This window comes from Oryctolagus cuniculus, chromosome 12 (genome assembly GCF_051225735.1).
Source record: "Oryctolagus cuniculus isolate XC-2025 breed Fujian yellow rabbit chromosome 12, ASM5122573v1, whole genome shotgun sequence".
Classification (NCBI taxonomy): Eukaryota; Metazoa; Chordata; class Mammalia; order Lagomorpha; family Leporidae; genus Oryctolagus; species Oryctolagus cuniculus.
This window is the reverse complement of record NC_142878.1, coordinates 73,214,967-73,230,370: the sequence shown is the minus strand read 5'-3', so window position 1 is coordinate 73,230,370 and position 15,404 is coordinate 73,214,967. Positions and strand designations below refer to the sequence as shown.

General features: G+C 39.9%; 1 protein-coding gene across 47 annotated transcripts in view; it reads left to right on the top strand.

The window, feature by feature from the left end:
- The window catches only part of GABPB1 (GA binding protein transcription factor subunit beta 1), an 81,137-nt gene that overhangs the window by 49,584 nt on the left and 16,149 nt on the right, over positions 1-15,404 (top strand). For 21 of the 47 annotated variants that reach the window (XM_089310319.1, XM_070054178.2, XM_070054190.2 and 18 more), the window contains 4 exons: positions 4,759-4,926; positions 6,307-6,501; positions 7,543-7,690; positions 8,014-8,127. In XM_089310319.1, coding sequence (XP_089166445.1) covers positions 4,759-4,926; positions 6,307-6,501; positions 7,543-7,690; positions 8,014-8,127 — 625 coding nt within the window. Of the gene's footprint in view, positions 1-4,758; positions 4,927-6,306; positions 6,502-7,542; positions 7,691-8,013; positions 8,128-8,877; positions 9,143-15,404 lie in introns of those variants that run through there. The other 26 variants (XM_070054187.2, XM_070054183.2, XM_089310311.1 and 23 more) reach the window with 5 other exon arrangements.

Below are 15,404 nucleotides of genomic sequence, written 5' to 3'. Positions count from 1 at the left end.
GTCAGTAATCACCCACGGCTTTTGTCATGAGCTGCCAAGGCTTTGGAAGCCTCTTGAGTTCACAAACTCCGACTTTATATAGACAAGACCATAATCAAAGTGGAAATTCTCTCCTCCCTTCAGAGAAAGCTACCTCAAGGAGCTTCTTTCAAATCTCCCATGTGGGTGTAGGGGCCCAAGGAGTTGGGACATCCTCCACTGTTTTCCAAGGTGCATTAGCAGGGAGCTGGATTGGAAGTGGAGCAGTTGACCCATAAGGGATGCCAGCGCTGCAGGCTGTGGCTTAATCCACTGTGCCACAGCACTGGACCCACTGGCGATATTTTATTTCTAGACTGTACTATTGATTTCACTGATGTCTGTCTTATTTTTCTTGAAATGAGACACAGGCACATTTGTATGTATGTGTGTGTCCATGTGTTTGTACACACATTTTGCAACAACAAGAAAGGAAGATCTCAAGAAGAAAAAAACTTTATAAAGTAGACCCTAGTAATCACACTAACCAAAATGTATAGTTGGTTTAATAGGCTGTTGACATTCTTCCATTAAATATTATAATTTAATAATGTAGAAAGAACTAGTTACAGAAGATATGTCCATGCATAGAAAAGGAAAGGATTATTCAAGAACTTTCTTCAGTCTGCTAGAGTGACCGTCCCTTAAAAATACAAGATTTTTAGAGGCAAGCTTTTGGCATAGTGGTTAAGACTCTGCTTGGGATACCTTCATCCCACGTCATAGTGCCTGGGTTCAAGTCCTTGCTCTGCTCCTGATTCTAACTTCCTGCTCATGCACACCTTGAGAGGTAGCAGGTGATGGCTCAAGTAGTTAGGTCCTTGCTACTTACTTGAGAGACCTGGATTGAGTTCCTGGCTCTTGGCTTTGGCCTGGTGCATCCCTGACTGCTGCAGGCATTTGGGGAGTAAACCAGCAGATGAGAGATCACTAATACTTTCTGTCTCTTTCTCTCTCTATCGGTCTGCCTTTCAAATAAATAAAATAAATTTAACATTTTTTAAAATATAAGACTTTTAGTGGTAATAAGATAATCATTAAATAATACTCATTAACTGGTAGGTACTTTATACTTTTATGATTTATTTGGAGCACATGCTTATCTTTGTATTATAGCTCACTTGTTGGGTGACTTCAAGCAGATTGGTAACCTTTTTATGCCTTGGGTTCTTTTATTCCCCATTTATTTATTGATTTGAGAGGCAGAAACAAACAGATTGACAGCGTCCCATCCGGTGGTTTACTCCCCAAATGCCTGTAATAGCAATGGCTGGGCCAGGCCAGGATGAAACTGGGAGCCAGGAACTCCATCCTGGTCTCCCATGTAGAAAGCAGGAACCCAATTACTTGATCTGTCAACTTGCTTCCTCCCAAAATGTGCTTAGTAGGAAGCTGCAATTGGAAGCAGAGCCAGGACTCAGACCCAGGCACGCTGAAAGGGGTGCCCAGCCAGTATCTTAATCACTGTCAGAAGCCTGCCCCAGCCTTAGCGTCTTTGACTGCAGGTAGAGCAGTGATAATATCTGTGTGTTGAAGGCTAAATAAGATACTGTGTATAAAGGTCTTAGAGTAGAAAATTGTATAAAGGTCTTAGAGTAGAAAATACTTTAAAACTTCAGTTTCTGAGGGTGGAGCTGTGTTGCAGGCGGTTAAACCACTGCTTATGATACCAGTTTACTAGATCAGAATCCTGGTTCAAGTTCCAGCTGCTTCTCTTCAAACCAGCTTTCTGCTAACGTGCCTGGAAAGGCAGCAGTGAGGGCCCAAGTATTTGGGCCCCTGCCACCCATGTGGAAGACCAGGATGGAATACATGGCTCCTGGCTTTAGCCTGGCCTGGACTTGGCTGTTGAGGTCATTGGGGAGTGAACATAACAGATGGAAGATCTCTCTCTTTCTCTCTCTCTCTCCCTCTGTCACTTTGCCTTTCTAATAGATAGATAGATAATTAAATAAGTGGTCTTTTAAAAAGTCAGTTTCTGTTATTACAGGGACAGTCTTTGCAAATTTTATGTTGTAGTGAAATATCTTAGTTCTCTGGAACATAAGTGATTTGATAATGAGAATTGTAGGGATTTTCTGTGCCTCCAAATGCATATGAATAACTTAATCCTGTATTTCACCTGTTTGAAATTGTACTTCTGGGCTGGCGCCGCAGCTCAATAGGCTAATCCTCCACCTGCGGTGCCAGCACACCAGGTTCTAGTCCCGGTCAGGGTGCTGGTTCTGTCCCAGTTGCTCCTCTTCCTGTCCAGCTCTCTGCTGTGGCCCAGGAAGGCAGTGGAGGATGGCCCAGGTGCTTGGGTCCCTGCACCCCATGGGAGACTAGGAAGAAGCACCTGGCTCCTGCCTTCGGATCAGCGCGGTGCACCGGCCACAGCGGCCATTGGAAGGTGAACCAACAGCAAAGGAAGACCTTTCTCTCTCTCTCTCTCTCTCTCACTGTCCACTCTGCCTGTCAAAACAATAAATAAAGAAAGAAAGAAAAAAGAAAAAAAAAAGAAATTGTACTTCTGATAAGATTTTCCCTTCACTCACGTTTTAGTACTTTCTCTTTATATTGGTGTGTGTTGATTTAATGGCTAAAATACATGGAACTAATTTCAGTGTAACTGATTTTAGTTTGGTTTTGTCTTTACTCACCTTTGTCAGATACACTTCAGATCTTTCTTCTGAAAAACAATGATAAGAACTCCTATTTTTAAAAATATTGATGAAGCTGTTTATTTCCATTCAGGAGGCAGAGAGGCAAGAGAGATCTCCCATCTACAGGTTCCCTTCCCCAAATACCCACAACGATTAAGAATTGGCTGAGACCAAATGTCCATCCTGAACTCCCTTTAAAAAGATCACTGAAGTGTTTTAATTAATTTTATTTTGACAGGCAGAGTTAGACAGTGAGAGAGAGAGAGACAGAGAGAAAGGTCTTCCTTTTTCTGTTGGTTCACCCCCAAAATGGCTGCTAAGGCCGGCGCGCTGCGCCGATCTAAAGCCAGGAGCCAGGTGCTTCTTCCTGGTCTCCCATGGGGGTGCAGGGCCCAAGGACCTGGGCCATCCTCCACTGCCTTCCAGGGCCACAGCAGAGAGCTGGACTGGAGGAGGAGCAACTGAGACAGAATCCGGTGCCCGGACTGGGACTAGAACCTGGGGTGCTGGTGAGGCAGGATTAGCCAAGTTAGCCGTGGCGCCGGCCTTAATTAATTTTTTTAAAGATTTCATTTATTTATTTGAGAGGTAGAGTTACAGACAGTGAGAGAGAAGGAGTCAGAGAGAAAGATCTTCCATCTGTTGGTTCAATCCCCAAGTTCACTCTCCAAATGACTGCAATGGCTGGAGCTGTGCCAATCTAAAGCCAGGAGCCAGGTGCTTCTTCCCGGGCTCCCACGTGGGTGCAGGGGCCCAAGGGGTTGGGCCATCTTCTATGCCTTCCCAGGCCACAGAGAGCTGGACTGGAAGAGGAGCAGCCAGGACTTGAACCAGCACCCATATTGGATGCCGGCACTGCAGGCGGAGGATTAACCTACTGCCCCAGGGCGCCAGCCCCTTAATTAATTTTTAAGTCCTAGAAAACAGCTTTGGTTGTACTTCTATTCTTGTTTGTTATCAATATTTTAGCTGAAGTTAGTTTAGCAGGTTGGTGTGTGGTTATTATGAAAAATAAAAAATCTAATACTGAGAAAAATTCCTCAAATCTTTTTTTTTTTTTTTTTTTTTTTTTTTTGACAGAGTGGACAGTGAGAGAGAGAGACAGAGAGAAAGGTCTTCCTTTTGCCGTTGGTTCACCCTCCAATGGCCGCCGCGGCCGGCGCACCACGCTGATCCGATGGCAGGAGGCAGGAGCCAGGAGCCAGGAGCCAGGTGCTTTTCCTGGTCTCCCATGGGGTGCAGGGCCCAAGCGCTTGGGCCATCCTCCACTGCACTCCCGGGCCACAGCAGAGAGCTGGCCTGGAAGAGGGGCAACCGGGACAGAATCCGGCACCCCAACCGGGACTAGAACCCGGTGTGCCGGCGCCGCTAGGCGGAGGATTAGCCTAGTGAGCCGCGGCGCCGGCTTCCTCAAATCTTAATTGTTGGGACTGGTGCTATGGCATAGTGGGTAAGACTGCTGCCTGCAGTGCCGGCATCCCATATGGGCGCCAGTTTGAGTCCTGGCTGCTCCACTTTCGATCCAGCTCTCTTCTAAGGCCTGGGAAAGCAGTAGAGGATGGCCTAACTGCTTGGGCCCCTGCACCCACATGGGAGACCCGGAGGAGGATCTTGTCTCCTGGCTTCAATTGGTCCAGCTCCAGCCATTGTGGCTGCTTGGGAAGTGAACCAGTGGCTGGAAGACCTCTCCCTCTCCCTCTCTGTCTCCATCTCTGTCTCCGTCTCTCCCTCTCTCTCTGTCTCTCTGTAACTCTGTCTTTCAAATAAATAAATCAATCTTTAAAAAAAATCTTAATTGTCTCTAATTCCCATTGAAATTAATTTTGTTTAGGCTGCTTATCTGGTTAAAAAAAAGAAAGTTGAAATTAAAGGAAATACTGGCTTTTCTTTAACCTAAGAGTATAATGGAATTCTTGAAGATCTGTATGAAGAGCATGTGACAGGCATAATCAAGTCATTTCTTCTGAGTTTTGAGTTACTACATAAGCAAATAATATAATCTGTTTACTACATAAACAGAAAATATGAACTAGAACATAGTAGTAGAAATGTCTTCTGAAGAACTTTGGATGTGGATTTTTTTCTTGCGGCACAGCTTGGAACTTCTCCGCTTCACCTGGCAGCGCAGTATGGGCATTATTCCACCACAGAGGTTCTGCTCCGTGCTGGGGTGAGTCGGGATGCCAGAACAAAAGTGGACCGGACACCATTACACATGGCAGCTTCTGAGGGCCATGCCAGCATAGTAGAGGTTTTGCTTAAGGTATGTGTTTTCTTTTTGCCCTTAACTTTTGAAAGTAAGCCCCTCTCAAAGACCTCATGGTTTTTTAAGATGGAAAGGGGGAGCTAGTTTTATTGAATGCTTACTTGGTGTTTTAACTGTGGTATCTCATTTTCTGTGGTGTGTATAAGCCTGTCAAATGAAAATCATTTTAAAGTTCTCTTTCGTGAGGAAAGAAAAAGTTCCTTTACATGTATGTATTCTTAGTCAAACAATTGATTTCTTAGATCTTGGTCTACCTTGTGAAGGACAATAACTTTGTCTTAATATAAATGCTCATGCAAGGGAACATTAGACTTGGATGATTAACAGACAAACTAAGAAGTAATATAAATGGAGATTTTTCTTTCGTTATCTAAATGCTAAAGAATGATTTATAAAATTCTGAAAATACTGATAGGCTTTATAGACATTATTCTTGAAAGTTTTTATCCCAGCCTCTGAATCAGTCTATATAAAAGAAATATAATGTAAGATATAAATATCTACAATTTTATAATTGTAGATATTGTATTAGCTAGGTGAAAAAATTTAATATTTTTTATTTAATATTATTTCAATGACCTAAATGTAAAATTACTAATGAGCTATTCTGTATTGTATTTTTTTGTTGTTAAGTCTTTGAATTCCAGTGCATATTCATACATGCAACACATGTCTATTCTGAATAGCTGTGTGTCTCAAGGCTATCTTATTTGACAGTGTGCCTCTAGATAACTCACTTTTTCTTTCTTTCTTTTTTTTTTTTTTAAGATTTATTTATTTATATGAAAGGTAGAGTTACAGAGAGAGAGGAGAGACAGAGAGAGATCTGTGCCAGGCCAAAGCCAGGGACCCAAAGCTTCTTCCAGGTGTCCCATGTTGGCGCAGAGGCCCAAGGACTTGGGCCATCTTTGGCTGTTTTCTCAGATGCATTAGCAGGGAGCTGGATCAGAAATGGAGAGGCCAGGCCTTGAACTGGTGCCCCTATGGGATGCCGGTGCTGTAGGCTGCAGCTTAAGCACTGTGCTACAGCACCTGCTCCAGATAACTCACTTTTAATTCTTTACATTGCACTGGTTTTGAAAGCTACGTGTATTTGTGTTTATCATTTTCCTTCACTTCTTATGCCATTCTAGCCCTTTGTACCCATAGCTGGGTGACTGAGAAAATGATTGCTGCCTTCCTAAGAAGTTAGAGGAAAAGAGTTGGGAAATTCAACATGATAGAAAAATGACTGACAGGTGAATAGTGATTGTTGGGACATGTATCTAACACAGAAAAAACTGATGATGTTAGTTCTTGCTTCAAAGCATAGTGACTAGTCTTGTGAGAAATTCTTTACATTTTATCAGTCTCTTATTTTGAAATGTATTTTTATAGCATGGTGCTGATGTCAATGCAAAGGACATGTTAAAGATGACAGCTCTACATTGGGCCACCGAACACAATCATCAAGAGGTGGTGGAACTTTTAATCAAATATGGTGCTGATGTACACACACAAAGTAAATTTTGTAAAACTGCATTTGATATTTCAATAGACAATGGAAATGAAGATTTAGCGGAGATATTACAGGTAACTTTTGGCTTTTAATTTAAGAAAATAAAAGGAAGCTTTATAGGTAGATGGATCTTTGTCTTATAGATGGTTTCTACTATTTAGCTTATAGCTTTTCATTCTGGACATAGTTATCTTGGACAGGCTTTTTCTCTCTACTCCTCCTTATTCATCACTGTTCGTTTGCCTGATTATAATAACAGTCTTCTCATGTAATATTAAATTAGCTAAGCTAATTACTTTGTGTTTTGAGTTCTTGAATTGCCCTTCTTAGACATTTGATTCTATTAATTTTTTTGCATATTTGGATACATAATGCTTTTCAACATCTATTAATTACTTTGTAACTCTGCCTCTCAAATAAATAAATCTCTTAAAAAAAAAAAAACAAAAATTTTCAAGCAACCGTAATTTTGTCTCTTGAATGAGTGATGCATCTTTTTATCATTCTAATTTGTTTCTTTTATTTTTTTCATCATTCTCAAAAATACCTGTTTGTGAACATAGCTATTTCTGGGTTTTGAGCAGGTATTGTAATAACTAACATTACTCTTCTTCAACTGGATAATACTGATGTAAATTATCTTCCCTACTTATTGCTGCTTCTTGCCCATCTTCTTGTGCCTCTTCTCAGTAGAACTCTTCTTCTCTAAGACCATCTGACTCTGCTGAGTTACTTAAAAGATGTGTTATGTTCGTAAAAGTGATTCTACCTTCTCTCTCCTCATTCTTTTACTCCTAGGAGTGCAGTTTAGGGTTTGGGATTGAAGAAGGGGAATCGTTAATTGCAAAGGCCAGGGGTTATAAATGTAGTGTTGTGTATTATTGAATGTAGTGGATGGTTTAATTTAAATGTTACCCAATCAAGGAACTTAGGCTCTAAATTCATAATCATGATTTACCACTACATTGTCAGTAGACCCAGATAAATATTTCCATTTGTATTATATCATATTTCTTAGAGAGTATTCCTTTGTATGTGTGCTTGTTCTGCACTGAGTATCTTTGCTCTGTGTTCTGGTTATAATTCTGAAAACACTGTGGTGATTTGTCCCCTAGATCGCTATGCAGAACCAAATCAACACAAACCCAGAGAGTCCCGACACTGTGACGATACATGCTGCAACACCGCAGTTTATCATTGGACCTGGAGGGGTGGTGAACCTAACAGGTCTGGTATCTTCAGAAAATTCATCCAAGGCAACAGGTATTGAGATGCATATAGGCTAGCTGTTGGGATTTTATTCTTTAGTAGGAATTCATCCTTTTCAGAAAGGACTGTTGGCGGATGAGGGTAAGAGTCCATCAGGCACTTCAGTGTTCTTTGGTATAATTGGCAAGAAACAAATTTTTGTGAGACAAAACAATCTAAAGAAAGGTGATACTGCAAAATGTGTTGTAATATTACCTTTCATAAGCTACTGCTATCCAAGCTTCATTTAAGAGTTAAGAAAAATAAAATAGAATATCAGAAATATATGGTGGACTAAGCTCCTTACAAATTCGAGTCTGTTTTTTCTTTTCTCATAGATGAAACGGGTGTGTCTGCTGTTCAGTTTGGAAACTCCTCTACATCAGTATTAGCTACATTAGCTGCCTTAGCCGAAGCGTCTGCTCCCTTATCCAATTCTTCTGAAACTCCAGGTTAGAAAAGCAAGTCAAATACATACATTAAAAGTTGCATATCCAAATATTTACAAAGGCTAGGAAGATGATATAAATATAGAAGACTAAGTGGGCAGGGTTGAGATTATGCTTATCTCTGGAGGCTGAGGTATGGTGGGAGTATCTGCTACACAGCACTTGCTAATTCTAGTCATGTGCCTAGTATTGTCAGATTCTGTTTTTTCATGAGAAGCTGAAAAATCTGTATTTTAGAAGAATTCTAAATCTTGGCAACTAATTAAAATTGAAAGCAAATTTGTCTGTTTACCCAATTTGGCCCTTTTTTTTTTTTTATCAGTTAGTGATTTTTTTGTTTAAACTACCAGGGTGGGTGTTACGGCATAATAGGTTGAACTGCCTGCTGCTTGGGCTGCCCACATCCCACTTTGGAGTACTTGGTTTGAGTCCTTGCTACTCTACTTCCAGTCTGGTTTCCTGCCAGTATGCATTCTGGGAGGCAGCAGATGGTGGTTCTCTTCTTCCCACAAGAGAGACCCAGATGGAGTTCTAGGCTCCTGGCTTTGCCTGGCCCAGCCCTGGCTACAGTAGGCATTTGAGGGGTGAGCCAGCAAATGGAAAATCCTTCTCCCTCTGCAAAATAAATAAGTAAACATTTTTAAGAAATCTATATAGGAGCCAGCACTGCATAGTAGGTTAAGCCTCCTCCTATGGTGCCAGCATCCCATGTGGGCGCTGGTTTGTGTCCCAGCTGTTCCTCTTCCAATCTAGCACCTTGCTAATGGCCTGGGAAAGCAGTGGAAGATGACCCAAGTTCTTGGGCCCCTGCACTCACGAGGGAGACCTGGACGAAGCTCCTGACTTCAGATTGGCTCAACTCCAACCATTGAGGCCATCTGGGGAGTAAACCAGCAGATGGAAGAACTCTCTCTCTGTCTCTGCGTCTCTTGTCTTTCTCTCTGTAATTCTGCCTCTCAAATACATAAGTAAATTTTTAAAAAATCTATATAAATAAAATAGATACATGTGAACTGAACTGTCTTTTTCATAAATTTTATTTTGGTGGTTTTAGTAGACTGATAAAATCTCAATGACTGACAGAACTAAGAAATAGCTGAAAACCAAAGTTAAATGTTTACCTGTTGGCCGGCGCCGCCTGCGGTGCCGGCACACCGGGTTCTAGTCCCGGTCGGGGCGCCGGATTCTGTCCCGGTTGCCCCTCTTCCAGGCCAGCTCTCTGCTGTGGCCAGGGAGTGCAGTGGAGGATAGCCCAAGTGCTTGGGCCCTGCACCCCATGGGAGACCAGGAGAAGCACCTGGCTCCTGCCATCAGATCAGTGCGGTGCGCCAGCCGCAGCGGCCATTGGAGGGTGAACCAATGGCAAAAGGAAGACCTTTCTCTCTGTCTCTCTCTCACTGTCCACTCTGCCTGTCAAAAAAAAAAAAGTTTACCTGTTATTGAATAATGATGCCTCATGTTAATGGAACAAGATTTACCTTTATTTTTAACCAACCAGACTACTTCTTACTATAATTATATAAGTAAAGTATTTTTAAATATGAAATTTTTAAAACCCTAAGAAAATATTCTTCATCCTGTTGTATAAGCCTCCTGTTGTATAAGCCAGTCTATTTAGGTCAGTGCTTATAAAAGAATACTTGTCATCCAGTCTTTAAATTAATGACTTTTCAAAGTTTGAGCAATAATAGTGGCAGTAACAATTCATTGAATGTTTACTATGTGTGCTAGGCACTGTGGTAAATGTTTCACTTACAGTCTCATCTGATTCTTACTAGAGAACTTCAAGGTACATATAACTGGATCTATTATTTTTATTGAAGTATAAAACCTTCCTTTTTTTTCTGTTTTTCTGACTAGTTAGTGATGATACACATTTACCCATTATCCACCTTCTTTCACATCTTATTCAAAGTTTGATTCTGAGCCTTGGTATTTGAGAGTCTAAAGATTTTTCTGAATCACTTTTGCCTGGTAGCAATTGTGTGCATCCTCATACTGACATGCTGCTTTTATAACCCATGCCTGTAATTTTTTTTTTTTTTCACCTTTGTAACTGCAGAGGCATATTAAAGAAAACGGATTTTTTGGTAGTTTCTGTTTGATTAAACTTATAGATTCTGTTTCTTTGATTAAATTGATGTCCCTGAAAGTTAAGCAGCTTTTCTTGAAAATCAGCTGGAATTCATTTTGATGTCTGACTGTTTGAATTTGTTGCACTAACTTATTGAACTTCTTTGAAAATGTTATGACCTAGTCCAAGAGAATTAGCAGTTTCAGTAGACTTTTACTGCATATAACTTCTATGAGCACAACACTTTTTCATTTCAGTGCTACATTACAATGGAATCTTTTTGAAGATATTTTAAGAACTCTAAGAACTAGTACAGGTAAACATATCACTAGTGTAAACAGTTCAGCTGAAGTGCATAATCAAGGAATTATCTTCCCCCAGCTCAATTTGCACAAGCTCAGGTGAAGATACAGCTGCCACAAATTATTTCTGCGCCTCTTGGCTATGCAGTTTTCTTTTATCACCAATCATCAGACTCATCTAATTTTAGAAATGTATATATTTAAGTATATCTTGGGATCTGGGGATAATAGTAGTGCCACCTCCATTTTACATATAAAGCTTACATGGTGAAGCTGAGGTTTGTGGAGGTTAAATAATTTTATCCAAGGTCACCTCACTATTAGGTGGTGAAAGGAGGTTTGTGTTCAAAGTTTGTTTCCCAAGTTGTCTTTCGCCTCTGTGACATACTGTATTCCTGTGGGCTGCTCTCTCGTGGTGTATTTATAATTTGGTTTGTGACAGGAATAGGTATTTGTATGTTTGTCATTGTGTCTTTTTTTTTTTTTTTTAAGATTTAGTTATTTATTTTGAAGGTCAGAGAGAGAGAGAGAGAGACAGGTTTTCCATCTGTAGGTTCATTCCCCAGATGGCTACAATGGCCAGTGATAACCCAGGCTTAAGCCAAGAGCCAGAGGCTTCATCCAGGTCTCTTATGTGGGTTGCAGGGACCCAAACACTTAGGCCATCTTCTGCTGCTTTCTCAGGCAATTAGCAGGGAGCTGGATCAGAAGTGGAGCAGCAGGGACGTGAACCAGGGGCCATATGGGATACAGGCAGCAGCTTTACCTGCTATGCCACAATGCTGGCCACCTGTGTTTGCTATTCCTTTTTCTACTTTAAAAAAAATTTAATTATTTTATTTGAAAGGCAGAGTTAGAGACAGAGACAGAGACAGAGAGAGAGAGAGGGGTCTTCCATCCGCTGGTTCACTCCCCAGGTGGCTGCATTGGCTGGAGCTGTGCCCATCTGAAGTCAAGAGCCAGTAGCTTCTCCCACATGGATGCAGGGGCCCAAGGACTTGGGCCATATTCTGCTGCTTTCCCAGTCTATAGCAGAGAGCTGGTTCAGAAGTGGAGCAGCCAGGACTTGAACCGGCGCCCAAATGGGATGCTGGCACTGCAAGTGTGGCTTTACATGCTATGCCACAGTGCTGGCCCCATGCTTGCCCTTTTAAGATGATGGTAGACCACAGTATAAGAACCATCAGTACATTAATTATTACTGCTCATATTATTTCCGCTAAGCACTTTCTCTGGATACCAAATAGCCAGAAGTAACAGCAGATGGACTGCATTTCAAATGGAAACTGACTGGCCAGCCTGGCCCCTAAATAAAGAGAAGGCACTTGGGAAAGTCCATGGTACCATGCCATTTCACTTAGGAATTAATGGCTTTAAATAGTGCTGTTGTGATTACATTAGCCCTACCTTTGACATATAGTACATTTTAGTACATTTATTGCAAAAGCAGATGATATTTCTATCTTGATATTATAAGCAATATAGCTGTGAGTTATCAATGCTTGGTAATTAGAATGTTCTTTGAATTAGTGTTGTTGTTCAGAGGTTGGAGGTGGGAGTGGGTGTAGCAGGTAGGTGTTGAGTTGTACCCTGAACAGTGATAGGATTTAGATAGATAGGAACTTATTCCAAGCCGTCCTATTTTGGAAATCATTCCACAATGAATAGAGAAAGCTTTTTTTTTTTTGAGGATTACAGTTCCACTTTTTCTCAGGAAAATCTCTGCTGTGTAGTATCCTACTTATTAATAAATAGAGGCACTCTTGCTTTCTTATCTTTCTATCAAAGCTTATAGGCCACTCTGAGACATTTAATCTGAAGAGTTAAGTAGGAATTAGGGAAAAGTTTGGGGGAAACGTTTTAGGAAGAGGGACACGTGAAGCTTATGAAGCAGGAAACAGTTTGTGTTTTCAGGGGACCCCGAGGCCAGCGTGACTGAACCTAGTGAGTGGGAGAGTAACTCAGGGTAGTTTAAATAAGATTAAGGACTGAAAATGACTACTTTGGGGGCTGGCATCGTGGCATAGAGGTAAGCCCTGCCTGTGACTCTGGCATCCCATAAGGGTGCTGGCTAGCTCATGTCCTGGCTGCTCCAGTTGTGAGCCAGTTCTCTGCTGTGGCCTGGAAAAGCAGTGGAAGATGGATGGCCCAAGTACTTGGGCCCCTGCATCCTCGTTGGAGACCTGGAAGAAGCTCCTCACTCCTGACTTCTAGCTCCTAGCTTGGGATTGGCCCAGCTTCTGCTGTTGTGGCCATCTGGGGAGTGAACTAGTGATAGAAGAGCTCACTTGCTCTGTGTGTGTGTTTCTCTCTTTTAACTCTGCCTTTCAAATAAATAAATAAATCTTTTAAAAAAAATAGATACCTGTGACCACTTGTCTTTTGTCTTTAAGGCAACTTCTGCTATTTGCTAAGAAATTGGTTTTTCCAAAGATGTGAAGCATCTGGTAGCTGTTACAAGTTCCCTTCTTTTTCTTTTATTAGTGAAATTTGAAGCAGGTAACTTTTGCAACATTGTTTTTTGATCTCTTCTGAAAATAGAAAAATAAAACTGAATTGCCTTTAAGGATAAATTACTGAGCCTAAGTTTTTTGCTTTCATTTTTAATGTTCAATTGCAGGCATACCTTTGAAATATTTTTTTTACTCAATAAATATTGTTTTTATACATTATTTAAGCATTTCTACATAGAATTCTCAATGTTTTAGAACATTTCAAAGTCAGCTCCTTGCCCCTGTCTTACTTCATATTTATGGCCTTGCGATTTGAAAGTCTCTCATTGAACAAGAGAGCTCCGATATCTTCAAAAGTGCCGTGGATTATCTGGGCACTCTGTAAATATTACAACTTGACTTTTGAATTAGACCAGTGAATATGTATGATATTAGAGTTACTTTTTATCCAGGGAAATTTTACATTTTAGGATATATATATATATATATATTTAAAATCAGTCATCTTTAAAGTTTTTAGGCTTTCTCTTTTATTCTTACGTATTTCAACATTTCACTGTTGGGTTGTTCTTAGGGCTTTAGGGGATACTTTGTATTTTTACATAATTGGTTTACTTTTAATTTTTTTCTTAAATACCTTACCATAGCAGTACTTAAAAAGAAAGCTTTTTAGATTAAAGGCAAGAACTCTGATTATTATTTTAATGATGGTCATTACAAGTAGTGCAAAGATGAAAGTTCTTGAGTTGTGTCTTGATTGTGTGTGATCTTAGAAATTTCGTACATATGATTATGGTTTATTTACTATTTGTAGTTAGCATTCAACCAGACTGAACCTTTTTCAAATAATTTTTTAAAATCAAAGCAATAGTTAATGTGTTTCAAAACCTTAGTAGTTGTTCCATTGAATATATTACTGTTTATGCCCAGAATTTCATTTTGTAATTATCTCTCTGAAATTTTCTTAAGTGCTTGGTGATAAAACCTTGTAGTTTAAGGCAAACAAAAATAATGAGAGAACTCTAAACAAGGTTTTGTTTTGTTTTTTTCTTCATGTATTTTTGGTATTCTGCAGTTTTTATTGTGACCCTTGATTACCGAACAACAGGGTTGAAGCCAGGTCTGTTGCCATGTGTACATTGTAAAAACTGGGGTCCCAGGATTTGTCTTTTTTACAAAAACAGTTCATCTGTTTGTGGCCTCTGTTTTTGAGTATATCTTGTGATCATTAATATCCTTAATGTTCTGTTGTGAGTTTGTAGCAACTCAGCATGTTTCAGAGCAGTTGTGTGTCTGGATGGTAACTTGATTTCAGTCAATAATGATTTTATTTAATTACATTTTTTAAGGTATTGCCTGCAATAACATGTTAAAAGGAAAAAAATGTTAGTTAGATACAATTTTTATGTCATTTCTATTTTCTGCATTAGTTATATCAAAATGTTTATATTGATAGTTTTTAAACCCACAAAAGGAATGAACTGCATACCTTTCCTTTGTTTCACTAGCTGTTAACATTTGCCATATCCAGAAGTTCTCTCTTTGACACGTGTGTGTGTGTGTGTGTGTATGGTATATGCACATGCACTAATTTTGTCAAATTATGTGAAAGTAGCAGACATTGTAACACATCAGTTGTAAATATTTTGGCATATACCTTCCAAGAACAAGGACAGACATTTACACATGCATAGCTCCACTATATTTCCTAAAAACATCAACATTAATTTAGTATTGTTATCTGATACGGTTCTTACCCAGATTTTCCCAGTTGTCCCCAAAATGTCCTTAATAGCTGTTAATTTTTAATTTAGGATCCAACCAAAATTCACATGTTGTATTTGATTATTTATGTCTCTTTAGTCTCTCTGCCACCTGGGACAATTTCAGTGCCTTCATTACTCTTCATGGAATTGAAATCTTTGTGCAGTCCAAGCTAGTTTTCTGCAGGAACACTCACATTCTGGATTCATTGGTTTCTGAATAAAGTTAGGTCAGACATTTCCAGGGTCAGCACAGGTGGTATTTTGTAACTTTCCATGGCCTCACATCAGGAGGCACATAGTATCAGGCCATTCTGATAATGACAACTTGATGAAAGCCATGATGGCCAGGTCTTTACAGGTATTATTTTCCCCTTTTGAACTAAGGATTGGGATACTTTGAGAACATATGAATATCCTATTTCCCCAAAACATTTCACAGTACTTTTGTCATCTATTAGTGATCCTTGCTTGAATCAACTGTTGTTTTACATTGATGATATTTCTTAATTTTTCATCTCTTTTATTATTAATTAGATGTCATTCTTTCAAGATTTTCCCTTTGTCTCTTTCTGTGCTATTGTTTTACAAGGTATTATAGATAGATTGTTAAAAATTGAGCATGATTATGATCCATTACTATCATTATTTTTTGTGACATTTTTCTACTGAGGTGTGACATGACTAC